This window comes from Lutra lutra, chromosome 1, assembly GCF_902655055.1.
Source record: "Lutra lutra chromosome 1, mLutLut1.2, whole genome shotgun sequence".
In the NCBI taxonomy this organism is placed as follows: domain Eukaryota; kingdom Metazoa; phylum Chordata; class Mammalia; order Carnivora; family Mustelidae; genus Lutra; species Lutra lutra.
The window spans coordinates 192,993,340-193,008,805 of NC_062278.1; the positions used below are offsets into that span (position 1 = coordinate 192,993,340).

The following is a 15,466-nucleotide window of genomic DNA, read 5'->3' on the forward strand; positions in this document are numbered from 1 at the left end:
CCTCCCACCTGCCTGGATTCTGTCCTTAGCCTGTCTTAGCTTCCTATGTCCGTCTGTACTTCCCTTTCGCACAGCAGATGAGTACCCACTGTAGTAACCAGTAGCTGGCCAGAGTGATACTAATCTTCCTCTACAACTGTCTGTATGTGAATCATATATACAGTATTTATATATAGAGAGAGTGCCAAAGAATCATATTTTCCCCAAAAACCCTCTTAAGAATGGGGTGAAGACCCCTTGAGGTGAGTGTAACTATCTCCAAAGCACCCAGCTGTGCACAGCCAGGAAGGAGAAGAGGACCCAAATCAACACCTTCCGAACATGGACATGCCTCCAGACATACAAAATTAAGTTGGGCTAGAATTTTTTTTGACTCCATCCTATAGGATGTCCTCTTCAGATTGGGGGCCCTTGAGATTTAAGGGACGGTAAGTATGTTCCTTCTGGGTGTCCACCAGACCATCTCCAGAGGCCTTCCTGTCTGTACAGGCTTTTCCCACGATGTCGAACCAAATCTACACATTTCTGCAGACATGGCTGAGAAGAGGATCGTTTTCCCCGGTCACAGCAGCGCTGCTGTGCTTTTAAGTAAAAGAAGAAAAATGACAGACATGCTTAATTTGTAATCCCGTTATTCTCTGAAGCTGCTACAGGCTAAGGAAGGATGGATATTTTCCCAAATTATTCAAAAGAGGTACCAAAGGGAAGTTGATAGGCCAAAGAAGAGCTTTTTCTTTTCTTTTCTTTTCCAAAAAGCCTGTCTTTCTGTAAGTGCTAATCATCATCTTAAGCTGCCCTGATAACCATCATCATAAAAATATTTTAATCTTACACATCCAAAAGCCATTCAGGGTAAATAAATAGAGTAGAAATAAATTCAATTCTGTTTTCATTTACTAACTTGGGAAGTTACAACTGAAAGCTTCAGCATACACTGTAATTTGGAGACTCAGTTTGGTTTTAGATAAATGTACAAGATTATTTCCTGAATTAGTAATTTCACCCAATCACAAAAATTTCATTCATCAATCAAAAGCTACCTATCTGCTGTACACTGAGGCTACTACCTCAGTGATTTTTGGAAGGACAAGGAGTCATAAGGTGGTCTTGGCCTTCAAACAATACAGGGCAGAGTGGCCAAGAGCTCAGGTTCCGTGCCAGAGAAGCCTGAGTTTGAATTCCAGCTTTACCTCCTCATTGCTCTGTGATCTCAACCTGGTGACTTAACCGGTCTAATCCTATAAATGGGAGATAACAATGGAATCTACCTCAGATGGTCGTCGTTGGGATGGAAGGCCACATTAAGTAAAGTATCGGGAGTTATGCCTAGCATATACTAAGTTCCCAACAAAGCTTGGCTATTGTCTTATTAGGGACAAATTGCTAAGAAAGCAAAATATATGAATATGTGATCATGAAAAGGACAAAACCTATGTGAAAAGTACCAAATGAGTGGTACAGACAGCATATGTTGAAAGAAGAATGGGCTCATTTCAAGGTAGAGTGGTCTTTGCAATCACCTGGAAAGCTCTTGAAAATGGCTGATGCCACAGTCTCACCCCAGCTCCATTAATCAGAATCTCATGGGGAAGGGCCACTATTTTTAATAATTTTTTAGTAATTTTAGTAATTTTTAAAAGCTGCCCAACTGATTTCTAGGTATAGCTGGGTCAACAGCCCCTGTGCTTCAACTAAAGAGGTAGAATTTGCTCTGGTACATTTAAGATGAGGTTTGCTGCCCAAAGAATGAAGCATGAAGGTTTTTTTTCCACTGACCAGTGCTCACTGTATATTCTGAGTGCTCAATAAACTCTAGAAAATTGCTAAATCCTGAGCATGAATCTTGGCTATAGATCTGTGCTGTTTGGTGGTACCACACAAATGAAAGTGACAAGCAGACTGGCCTCACCCACCAAGAAAACAACAATCCTTAGAACCATTTTTAATTCCAATACAAGGTAATTAAATGCCCTAAAAAAAAACATGCTTATCAGCTAGAAATGCATCACACATACACCCAGGCACAATACAGTTGCAGTTGCCTTATTTACCTTTTAATTTCAGCTCAATTCTGCTCTCAGAGCCTAAGTTATTCACACACACATGCACACACACAGGAATTATGCCTTCATGTACCATTGCTCCACCTTTCCAATCTCTCTCTCTATGTATACGTATGTATATGTATATATGTATTGTGGTATACAAAGGGGTACATATATACATGTAGTTTGTGTACAGAATATACAATGTGTTCAGTGTGGTGGACTGTATTTCTAAAGCATACATCTTTTCCTTTAAATAATGAAATGCACCAGGTAAGTAATTAGAAGCCAAAGTAAACCTCCCTGTTGTCTTCGGAAAAGATTTCCAAAGACTTTAGATGCTCACGAGCTTTGAGTTAACTCAGGTACAAAAACAGCATTCACCTGTGTGAGCAAGCATAAAATAAATGTAGTTGTTGGGTCTGGGTGGTTTTTTTGGTTTTGTTTTGTTTTCATTTGAAAGCTTGCCTTGTCTACCCAGTCACACAGATTCTGCTCCTTTGATTAAAATTATGATAATGGCTTTTTGGTTTGGTTTGGTTTGGTTTGGTTTTACCATTGCCAAAATCTTTTTCTCCTTCTCAGAGAGTCAGGTTTGATGATGAAGTTCTGGAGGAATGACCTTGGGTGTACAGAAATAGATTTGGTCTTCATTTCTCCTACAACTACTATATTTAAATTATCTTCATCCTAGAATCCTAAGTTTCTGTGCCAGACTTCCAACTGATAATTCACATTGCAGTAGTCATTTTTCTTTGTAGGGCTGCCTAACTACATGACTATTAATGCAACAACTATAGATAATTTCTTAATTTTATTAAATTCCAGTGAAGCACCAAGTTCTCAATAGATAGTAGAAGTGGGTGTTTCTTAAGGTCTCTGGTTTGCAACTGTTAAATCAACCTGGTAAGAACCATGTATGAGGTTGGGCTAAGACACTTTTAATTTCAGACATTTAGAATTGGTTTTTTCGTTCTGTGTTTTGTTTTTTCCTGTCATCCTAGAGCAGATTCATATCTGGGAAGGCAAATCAGTCTCCCCAGTAACTGTTACTTGGACTCACCCTGAAGATATAAAGCTAATCAAAGGACTAATGAATGAGTTCCAGCCAACATTTGGTGTGCCTTTGTGAACTTTGCAAATATCCTGCATTAGGACTGATGAGATTCATCCCTCCATACAGGGTTGGGGGTGGGACTCCAGCAAGTTCGAATATTTAGAAGGTCTCTGCCTAAAAGACAGATGGCTGGGAGAGCGCTGGGAGTGGGGTGGAGGATTTCTTCCTCTGCCAGATTTAGTCAGGTAGTCAGTGGAGCCAGGCCCAAACCCCAGGGCTCTTATGCTGAGGTAGTAAAACTGCAATAAAACCTCATCGATTCAGACACAAATGCCTTTGACAATTCAACGGCAGATGCAGCTGTTGCGACTTTTCTTAAGTAGAATGTTTGACATGATCTCAACTTTCTCTGGAAATTCTAAAGGATCTCTCATAAGTTTCATCCCAGGACGTCTGAAGTTAAAGCTTCTCTTTGACTTCACTTTATAGGTCAATTTGTCTACAATTATTAGAAGTTTTTAAAAGCTTCTACATTTATGATATATCGGTATGGTAACCAGCAAATACCTTTTACTTTGGTGCCCGATTACAGACTGCATTTGAAAGCAGTAAAATGATACCTCTTTTTAGAAAACCCCATAATTTAGGCTTTCTTGCTGACAGATGAGCACCTCTCTTCTCTCATTCTCTGAATCAGTGAGGTTTTACCGTAAATTAAAATGGAAACAGCAGGTGTCTATTTCCAGCCAAGCTGACCTTGCAGAATGGTCCATGACTTGATTTTTTCCATTTAATTTGCAAACCAGCCACATGTTGATAAAGGAGAAGTAAGTAAAATGAAATCTCATGAAAGAAGAGAGGTGGACCCCTACTCTGCCTCCTAGTGGCTGTTAGAATATCCCCAAACAACTAATAAATATCACAAGAGCTTGGCCATTGAACAAACTCTTTCATTTATGGAATTATTTCCATAATCATCTTTCATGTTTCCAAACGCCTTCCCATCTTTTTTTCGGTGAATGCTCCGGAAAGTGTTTCCAATGTAAATACTTTACGGCTTTGGGTGGGGAGGAGGGGGACAAGAAGGGGCTGGCAATTTGTTTTTGTTTCTCTGCTCTCTTTGAAATCAGTAAAAAAAAAAAAAAAAAAAAAAAAAAAAAAAAAAAAAAAAAAAAGGCCTGTCGACACCGCCACTCATTCTGCATGCTCCCTGCCAGAAATGATTAGTCACCATGCATGCATGCCTTTGAATGGCATTCACATCTGGCCCAGTCCGATGTGAATGTTGCCCCTGAGACCCTGCACAATGATTTTCAAGGACCCATGTGCATGAAAATGAGTTACTTCACTGATATTTTTTGGTTTTCAATATACATATGTGTCCAACCCTCAGAAAAGTAAGTCCTAATCTTAGTGTTTCCTAGCTTACACCTGATCTTTCCTACAGACAGGATGCAAAACCAGAGGCTCCCCACTTAAAGAGATTTTGACTCAAATGTTTGGTGACCTGGTATAAAATAGGAGTAACATGACCAGTGCATAGAGAAATAAGAGTTGCTGTGCTTGTATAAGACCATAGATAATGAAGCCCAGATATGTAGATATAAGTAAACCCTAACTGCAAATTTTCAAGTTAGACCAGCAGAAAACCCATAAACACAGTGAAGAAACTCCCAAATTCGAATACCTTATAGCAAGAGCTAGCCAATAACAGTGACAAAGAGCATGAGTCCAAACTTACTGGATTATTGTAAATTGAACAGAAGTTCCATGTCTGTCCTTTCCACAGCTGCATCCTCGACCAGCAGGTCCGAATAAAGACTTTCTGAGGCAGGCCTGGAATGATGAAAAGCATGGCCTTGGGACGCTGAGAGGCCCCATTGTATCAAAAATGCTGTTCTTTTTACAATAAAATTACCAAACCCTGCTGATGCGCAAATAATCTTGACCAGTGAGGGCTTGACTTCATGTCTTAGGTTGGAGAGAGAAGCTCATCACCTCTCTGTCTGTTATTTCTCTGCCAAATCTCAAAGGCCTTCGCGTGGTGGTCAGACTTGATGGTGGAGCATGCAGAGACGTTCCTGTCACTGTTTGCAGTGGACATGGATGCAGCGTTGGAGGTGCAGCCCCCAGACACGTGGGACAGTTTTCCACTGTTTCAACTGCTGAATGATTTTCTCCGTACCGACTGTATGTATTATCTTTGGTTGACTTTCCTAAGTCAAGCAGATAAACAGATGGCTAAAATGTCTTTGGCCCAATCAGACCACAGGCTGGTGAAACCTCTCCATAGTTTTCCTATTGCTTTACAAAAACCAAACTTAACAGCTGATGGCCCTTCTCTTTCTTCCAACAAATGTCCTGTTGCACCGAAGCCCTCTCTTAACTAGGCAGGAGAACCCAAGAGCATTGTGATAAGTGGTACTCCTACCGGTGTGTTTTATTTGCTTTTGAACAAGCTAATTAACTTAACCTCTTCACATTTTGAAATTTTTATTGAAAGATGTTTTCTAGATGAAAAACAATTTCTAGCTAAATATCACCCCAACCGTTTCAGTATCTTACAACAACACATAGCCATAAAATAGACCTTCCTTCCAAGAAGAGGGATGAAGGAGGGGAGGGGTACAGAATGTTCTTTCTTTCTGCTAATGTCATGGGAGGAAGGGGAGCAGATACAAGGAAAACCTAAAAAACAGTTGTCGATTATTGTTTTTACTGTTTTTTTTTTTTAAAGGAACATGGTTGTTTTTCCTTTTTAGAAGAATGAAACAAATGGGTAGAATATTTTTGAATTCCATTTTTCTTCCACACATATCTAATCACGAATCTTGGTGCTTTTCATGTACTTTTACTCCCCTCCTTTTCTTGCATCCCCTAGAAGCAATGTATTTACTATAGAAGACAATCCTTTCTGTATGTACATTGTATGCTAACAAAGCAAGTGTGGGTTCTTACCAAGCTTTTACTTATCTGTTCTAGATAATTTGTGCAATGGAAAATTTCACAAACACCTGCAAGACCTGTTTGCCCCACTTGTGGTTAGATATGTGGATTTGATGGAGTCCTCAATTGCACAATCCATTCACAGGGGCTTTGAGCGGGAGTCATGGGAACCAGTCAAGTAAGGAAACCTTTTTTGATACCATCGGAGTTTGGGTGCAAATGGCAGCAGAGTCATACAGAAATGGATTAATGGTGTCTTACAGTTTTTATTGTTAGCAGGGGCAGAGAGCAAACACTATACATGTTTCCAACTGTGATGCTCATACTGTCCTTGACCAAAGCGGGGAGGTGGGAGGAGGTTGAGAAATGTTTTATGAAATGAAATATTTGTTTTATTGCACAAGATAAATAAGAAATAAGGGATATAAACTTGGTTGTGATGTTTGTACTGTGTATCTTACTCCAGTGGTGATATCTTTAGGAATTAATCTTTCCCACAGCGTGTTCCATAGGAGTCTAGGTAAGGGGCCCGCAAACTTTTTCTATAAAAGACCAGATAGTGAATGTTTAGCTTTTTCAACTACATAATCTCTGTCACAACTACTCAGCTCTATCATTGTAGTGAAAAACCAAAAACAGACAAAAGGCAAACGGACAAGTGTGGCTCTGTTCCCATAGAACTTTATTTTCCAAAACAGGAGGCTATCCTTTGATCTATAATTTGCTGTTTTCTAGTCTAGGCCTTTGAGACATACCTCGAGAAAAGAACTCTATGGCCAGATATGCTTAGAAAACTCTGTATCACCCACTCATCCACCCCACACCCATATCTCCCGGAGAACCATGAAGCACAACAGCGTATTTGAAGACTTTGAGAACATAGTCATACAGATGCTTATTTAACTCTGCTTCACCTGGAGCTTCCTAAATGTATTTAACTACTTTTGTTTTTCCCCAGGGGAGTATCTCTCTTGTAGGACCAATGACAGGAAATCCTGTAGGGTATGAATTCAGCGGTTTCCATAATTGCTTAGCAAATGTTAGATCTTTTTGAAATGTCAGGCAGATTTGGTGCCACCTCCATTCCCCAGCAAGGGGGAGGGCTATGACTCGGGGCTGCCAGAGGGTCAGTCTCAGGCTCCCGTTTCTAGAGACATAGAAGGCTCCTAGGTGGAGAGAATTTTCTGGTATTGTTTGAAAAGCTCCAGTAAAGCCCGGTATTAGTTTTGCCCCATTAGACTCCCTTTTTTTCTTTTATATGAGAAACGTGTTTTGTTCTTTCTAGTCCTTTACATCTTTGGGAAGTAGCAACCAGTATGGAGCAAAATGGGTGTGGGGGGAGTATGTACAGCACACTTTGAGACACTCCAGAACAAATATTCAAAACTCTTTTCCTCAATTTACAAGACTTGACCTGTACTTTATCTCTAAGCAGTTTTCTGGATGGAGATTCTTCCTCTAATATTCTACTGCATGACTCTAACTGATAAATCAGTGCAAAATAGCTTTATCAGCCACGACCCCGCCACTTCCACTCCTAAGCCGCAGGAGAAGTTTCTTGACTTACCCTACTGAGAGCTGGTTAATAGGCAAATGCTCTTCATTTGCAAGCACCAAGAAACCTAAATTTTAGCTGGTTATTCTCAAGTTTATACCATCTCTTAATATGGCCCTGCTGACTTTTAACTCATGGGAATTTAAACTGGGTCCCTTAATGACAAAGCATGAACAAGCAACTGTATTTTTTTTTTTTAATGCTCATTATATTCAAGACAGATGTGCTGTAGAGAACATCTGAGAAAAGGAAAAGGCTCAAATGAGTACTATTCACATTTTCAAAATAGTAATGGTCTTGAAGTAGCTGTTACTTACTTGGGTTTAAAGATGGATACTGGTACTACCAACCACTGGGAGGAAAGGATTGGTATCTGTCACTATTTCCTAAAGGGCCCTAGAGTTAGGGCCTTGCCCTCCACTCACCAGGTAGAAGGCAAGGCTTCAAAACTCTAGGAACTGTTTTCTCATCCATAAAACTGATTTTTTAAAGTGTCTCTACTTGGTGTCTGAGAATTGTCATGAAGCTCTGTGGTAATATCACCAATGTCATTTTATAATCTATTAAATGCTTCAAGCAAGTAACTGCTATTCTTCTTGAAGTATTAAATATTCTTGATACTATCAGACATAAAGGTAGAGTAAAAATTATCTTCACAATTCAAAGTGTTAGTCAAGGAAGGTTTGTTGGGGATTTTTTTAATGATTAAAAAAAAATGAAACTTGAACTTTTGGACCAGTAACTTAAAGACCTGAAAATTGGTGAAGGATTAATAGTTGTGAATAATAACCTGGAATATTTTATGTAGATGTGTTTTTTTTTTTTTTCTCTAAGTAGTTATTTGCTGTCCCAAACTGTGCTATTGGTTAGTCACTGTGGTTGTGGTCTGTTCAATTCATGGTAAATAGTATGTGCCTTTTAGAGTATGTAGAGGTATTTGAAAGTGCCAGCTAAAACATAAACTAAATTACAGTACTTTGAAAGCACACACATTTTATTAGCTAATTTGTAAACAGAATGTGGATGCTATGACAGATTAACAGAATGGCCAGCACAAAATGAAGGGTGAAAAGAGCTTGGGGATGTGCTTTTATGGGCTAGAAAGAATGAGTCTCCCTATACTTCCTACCAGGTGAAGAGAAAGTACAAGCTTTTATCTGACCGCTAGTGAAGAAGCAGAGATTCATTTTCCTTTTGGATTTTTTCCCAAGTCAAAGATGATCTTTTTGTAATTTTTTTTATTATGCTTACTCAAAAACAAGAAACTGACTTAGATAAATAGATTTAGTTTGCTCAACTTTCTGTACTCTTAAATGTGTTCCTCTAGTACATACACACACATACATAAACACATACACACACGTATACACATGCATATACCCATACACACACATGCACATATAGCCTTTCCCTCAAATAATTGTTATACTCAAATACTTCTTCCATTTTTCAAAAGTTGTGACTACAGGCACTTGATTATAGGTAAAATGAGAAATGCACTGTAAAGCTTACTTTAAGAAAAATTAGCATTCAAAATATTAAAGAAAAATGGCAATCTGGCAAGAAAATGCTACTAATATATTGAGCTTGCTAAAAATAGATTAAAAATATTCTCTATTCTTCGGATTTTCTTATTTCAGAATATGGACCTATAAAATAAAACAGAGATGCAGTCCTTTGAGCTCAATACAACTGAAGCTACCTGAGATAAAGGGTCAGATGGCCAAGTCTTATTGCTGCTTTTCTTTAGTAGGATGGCCACCCATCTCTGCACAGAGAGACAGGGCAGCTCCATCTCTGTTTCCATTAAGCCAGATAAATTTATGATTACAGTCTCAGTGTATTTGTGGAAAATGTTGTCGCACAGCTTCTAATCACAGCTGAAGATCATCAGCCTGTCAGAACAGGCTCAAGCCAGAGACCATAACCCTCTCGTGAGTGTCCCATCAGGACATGTCATAGGACCATTGCTGGGCAGGTTGGTCACAACTCTCCTTATAGCCTGAATAAGAGTTTTTGGTCCTAACTGGCAGTTGGACAACATTTCTATCAGCCTTTTAGAATTGGCTCCTTGTTAGTCAAGTCATTGCTTCCATTCAGTGTGGAAGCAAACTTAGAAAGCACGCAATCCAAAGCTTCCCCGGACTAGTACCAAGTACCCATTCCATGTCGCCCTCCCCTTCTCTCAATCTCCACTTAAACACCTCCAGGAACAGGGAATCCGTGCTTCATGGTTGCCCATTTCAGGTTAGGATGGCTCTGAATGGTTGCACTAAACACTGTTCTTGGTATGTGCACCCAAAAAACCTGTTTCTCATTTCTCAAAATGCACTCTATGTCTGCCTGAGGTATACACATGAAAAGTATTTTTTAAGTAACTTCAGTTTTCCAGATTGTCAAGGATATCAATGTCTTAAGGATAATAAATCGTCAGACTGACCAAAGACATCTTAGCAACATGTAGGTGACCTGGTATGAAATACAAAAGTGCGAGACCCAGAGGAGTCTGTACTCCTGATTCTGCCATTAACTTGCTGGGTGACCTTGAGCAAGTCAGATTACTTCCCCAAGCCTCAGTACCCTCCTTTGTAAGACAAGTGTTTTGAATACTCAAGACTTTTTCAATACTAGCATTCTAGAAAATGTGATTTTCCATATTCACCCCCTGACATTTGATCACTACTGCCTCCCTAGCACCTGGAAGAGGGTCTGGGACAGGTGCTCGATAAGTATTTATTGACTGACATTGATTAAGGAACCATGCAGCCTGAAAATTGTAAGGATACAATAGAAAAACTATGGGGAGGAGAAAAAGGAAAATATATAATCCCCTGGTTGGGGATTCAATCTGGCTGGGTCTGAACAACATACACAGAAGAAAAATGACTTTAAATATTTACCAATGTACAAGTAACATAACAAAGAGTGATGAGAGCATAGAGTAGAAGGGAATCAGTCTTCCCTGAGTAGTTAAAAAGGAAATAGCTTGGAGAGTAAGATTTCCAAAGGGGAAGGGTGTTTGGAAAGAGCATGAGCGAACATAGAAACATGGGGGAAAGTGAGGTATGTGATAGAAACAGTGAATGTTTGAATTTGACCAGCACAGATGAGGAAGGAAGTAAGCCGTAGGTTGGAAAGTTTATGGGGAGGTTCTAAAAGCCCATGAAGTTCAGAACTTTATTATCTACGTCATACTTTTCAAATAGGGGCTTTTCAGCTCCCAGGCTGGTAAAAATTTGTTCTTGGCAGGGCAGAGGGACAAAAAAAAAAAAAAAAATGTTTACTCTTGTCATATATATGTATAAAGTATAGGTCTACCTAAAGTACATAAACAGATCTACAACATATTAGTGGTATTAATTCTCATGGGGAAGGCAGTTGGGGGCCTGGTAGTGCTAATGAATAAAAGGTTGGAAAACACCACTCTGAACTATAGAAAGATCGCAGAGAGTGCTCGCCTCCCCAGCCTAGGGATTAGACCTAAGGATAAGCACATGGAAAGGCTTTAGGGTCCAGAGCACCAAAAGAAGACAAGATGTACTATGTACATTCATGAAACAAATGGCTTATAAAGTGGGAGTCATTCTGAGTCTCAAATCTATCCCCATCCAGAAGTCTTTGAGAGATGACCCAACCATATCCCCTCTGCATGGAGATACAATCTTGATTAGAATTTATTTCAGAAGTTAGGGATGTCTCTACCTCTAGTTGTTTCATCCATAGAAATGAGGCATGCACGTTCATGACATTCATCCATGTGAGAGAGAGAGCAGATGAAAATTTTGTAATCTAGTGCTCTAGGGACAGGCATTTGACCGGGATAGGAGCTATCCCTTTTTAGCAGAGTTCCCACAGTGAGTAAGTCTAATTTTTTTAGGTCTATTTGCTTTTTAGTAATCTCTCCACCCAACATGGGGCTCAGACCCACCATCCCAAGATCAAGATCACATACTCCTCTGCTTCAGCCAGGCAGGTGTCCCAGATGTCCCAGAATGAGTCTAATTTTTAACATATATCAGTTGTTAGGATTGCAATTCACACTTCTGATACTATCCACAGATATCCCATTATGATTCTCACAGAGAAGCATGTGATGGGCTTGTTTTTAGGTAGTTGCTAAAGGGCCCTCTAAAATAATAATTTGTTATATCCATCAGCAGCTCCTGGAGTCTGATCTGACCTGAGTGCTACTAGAAAATTCTCCCTTTTCACATGTATATTATGCTTGGGAATTGCTCTTTGACTATTAATATAAGTTATTAATATCCAAATAAAATATTAGTAACATTAATAGTATACTCTATTATTTTGCTAAACAGAAATATCAAGCATGTTTCAGTCTTTTAAACATAGAGCATTATAGTATGTCACATGAAGGAAATGTTTCTACATGAATCCAGCACAGTAGTCCAGCCAAAATGTCATATTTTACAAATACAGTATGTTTTTATTAATATAAGTATTTTTCAAATTTGCATATGCAAAACAAAGCTCTTCTCTAATTTGTGTACCCACCATCCGCTAATATGTTTAATTTAAGTTGCTTTTGCATACATCTGTATGTTATTCATTCCTAGCTACTTTTAATTTGATTAGAATTGACATTTTACCTTGTCAGGTGGCCATCTCTAAAGATCTCCTAATTCCTTGATCATTATTCAGTGCGTGTATCATCTAATGATCACATTTGCTTATGTAGGCTTACACATGTCTTCATGGAAATCACCAGCGGTTTTGTTACATGGCAGTGTTTAAGTCAGAGAGCCACCTGGGACAGACTTCAGAGGCAGCTTCTCCAGTTAAACAGAGAAACATTGAAGAAAAAGTTCCATTGTTCCTTCTGCTTCATAGTCCTGTTTAGCTTATCTCTTGACCATTCCCAAAAGAGCACCCTCTCATCCCAAGAAGAGAAGTATAACTGGCTTTCCCAAAACATGAGGTATAAAGAACAAACCTGTGTGACACCTGTTTCCCTTAAGGAAAAGAATGCTAGGTTGGCAATTTTGCATTCTAGGTTTTTCCATGTATATTGCCATTGTGAAAGAGTACCTTGTTTCTGGAGGGAAGCAGGGGTCCAGACTCTCTGTAGGTTCCAGGATTTCTGACTTCTCAGGAGGCTTGCCCTGCTAAGCAAGCCCAGAGGCACTCCAGCCCTTGCAAGAGTTCTGTTAGTCAAACACAGCTTGCCCGGGGCAGAGCTGCTTTGGCAAAACTTGCTCTTCTGCAAGATCCAAAAAGAAACCCTCAACTCTTCTGCCAAAGTTCTGTCAACTCCACTTAAACAGGAAGGCTCCTCTCAGATGCAGAGTTAGGCTGGGCTCTACCGTGCCAGTGACTTTGGCTGGATGGAACACCCTTAAAATGCCACTACAGAGACACATGGTGCCAGCTTGTGGAGCAGTAAATGTCACAGTCCCTCCACAGAGATCTGCTCGATTCGAGTTGGGGTTTTTGTTTTGTTTTATTTTCTCTCTTTATTCATAAAGTTATCCATCTCTCCATCACATCAGTTGATCCATCTTCATTCAAAAACCAAAAGCTAGTGCAGGTCACATTTTTTAACTTTTTATTAATTTTAGCCTTTTACAGAAAAAACGTGCTGCTTGGTTAACTTTCACTGACTGAACACTCCCTTGTAACAATCACACAGATAAAGAGACAGAACTTCCCCAGCACCTCTACAACCTTGCCTTCTTTCTCCCAGTCTCTATCTCACTTCCAAGGGTGGCCGACTACTTTAACACAAGGCCCCATTTGAAATCCACTTGTGCTCCAAGAATTTAGAATTAGAGAGGTGTTTGGGATTCTTTTCTTTACCAAGGTATCTTTTTGCACGTGTAAACATTTCTCTGTTTTAGTTGGACTTAGTTTGGGGAGGACGTGTCTTTAAGCATTTTATACAATTATTAAAAGCTAACTGTTCTTCTTGATACAATTCCCTCATCTTTGCCATCAACTACGACACCCTGTTACACACACCTGCCTTCAGGAGTGACAGTTGGAAAGTATGCATTCAAGTAGGGGAACTTCCCACCATGCCTTGTATCTAATATCTGACTTGAGAAAAGTGCCTCCATCAAAAATAATTTATGACTAAAAGAAAATGAAAGTATGCCACCGTTGCTATCAATCCCAGCTATTTCCCTAGCAGCCCAGCTGCACTGATGCCAAGAATTCCTTGAACTTCAAGTTCTTAGCATCACACAAGTTCTAGACTCTCATGGCAGTGGATTTGGAAACCAAAAGCCCCTCACAAAGGCATTTAAATAATGTGATCATTGTTTATAGGTGTCTTTGAGTTTCCACACTTTTAAGTCACTCTGTGGTTATTTTTTCTCCATTCATTTTTTTCATTTCTCTCTGAATACTGAACCGCACCACAGCTCCCCATCCGTAAGCTGTTTTCCAAAGTGTGTTGCTTGAGTTTTCGCTGTCGTCTTGCTGTGGACTTAGCCAATTTATTTACAATTGTCGTGTGCTTCTGCCACATCTGCATTGTCACTGTGATGGTATTTTTTTTCTTTCTGTCTGTTTCTTCCACAGGAGTTTAACCAGTAACCTACCCAATGTGAACCTACCCAATGTGAACCTTCCCAAAGTACCAAATCTACCAGTTAACATCCCTCTAGGCATCCCACAAATGCCTACTTTTTCGGCACCGTCATGGATGGCTGCTATGTATGATGCTGAGTGTGTATTCAGTTCACATTAGATCTAATTTAAATTTAAGTGATCTTGGCATGGATATGTATTGTTTATTTCTATACATCCTATATAACAGAGATGGAGATGGATAATTAGACATATTTTGCTGATCATACAGAGACAATATTGTTTATTTCTGGCATGCAGCGTGTTTGTAAGACGTTTGCTATATATACAGCACTAACAATTTGTCTTACGCCCACTGAACGCTTGAGGACTATGTTTCACTTCCTGAATTCTTTTGCAAAAGGAGTCTGCCCATGTTTTGTTTTTTGTTGCTGCTTTTCTTTTCTTTTCTTTTTTTAATTCAGGTGCCATGACTCTATGAGTTCTTCATTCAAAAGTAGCCCCAAGAAACCTCTTTGATGGGCTGTCCAGGCCTCTCTGGCCTGATCCAAATATAAGAGGGAAGCACACTTACCTAGAAGTTGGGGTTTTCTTTAAATATAAAATTCCTAGAGACTGTTTAAACCATAAAGCATATTTCTGGTGTCAGCAAATGGCAGGATATAGTAACAGTATGTTCAGGGCTAAATGAAAACTCCTGAATGGATCAAGCCTCAGTAATGTCTGTGTTATGTAAAGATACTTTTCAAGGTCATCATGCAATATGGAGCATTGGGATCTAGGTAGCAAGAAGATATCTAAATTTTGAAAATGCAGAAGTCAAACAACAAATAATTAAGTTTTGTGGTAGCCGTATCATCTGTGGTCTGAGGATAGGGCCATTCTTTACATTCATCCATACAAATGCCAGGAATGCACAGGGTTTGTGTTTCTGGGAGTCCTGGCCAACCCTTTAAAGACAGCATCTCTGGGGTTGAGGTTGAGCCGCCACTTCTAGCTTAGGAAGTGAACCCGCTCTCTATTTCCCTTAGCAAGAAGAAGATCCAGTACCCCTAAATTCTATCTCAGGGAAATTAAATTAAAACCATGTGCATGATTTAATAAGTGAAATAGGGTTTAGTGATTCTATACCCTCCTTTGATCCTTTTCTTAGACCACAGCTAATTATAGGCCAGATAAGCTTTTTCTTGAAAGAATAAATTGGCACATTTTCAAAGAGAAGTGTTATTATCAAAGGAATAAAAAATGATCTGAAGCTAGCAGTGATGTTTTGAAATCTCAAAATCACATTCATCAAGACGGCCCTCATAA

The 15,466-nt window shown here is 39.4% G+C and overlaps 1 protein-coding gene across 25 annotated transcripts in view; it reads left to right on the plus strand.

The window, feature by feature from the left end:
- CADPS (calcium dependent secretion activator) overlaps positions 1-15,466 on the plus strand; it is a 477,655-nt gene that overhangs the window by 376,180 nt on the left and 86,009 nt on the right. For 8 of the 25 annotated variants that reach the window (XM_047690232.1, XM_047690239.1, XM_047690268.1 and 5 more), the window contains 4 exons: positions 3,909-3,929; positions 5,136-5,292; positions 6,085-6,226; positions 14,147-14,293. In XM_047690232.1, coding sequence (XP_047546188.1) covers positions 3,909-3,929; positions 5,136-5,292; positions 6,085-6,226; positions 14,147-14,293 — 467 coding nt within the window. The remainder of the gene's footprint in view (positions 1-3,908; positions 3,930-5,135; positions 5,293-6,084; positions 6,227-14,146; positions 14,294-15,466) is intronic. The other 17 variants (XM_047690370.1, XM_047690377.1, XM_047690397.1 and 14 more) reach the window with 4 other exon arrangements.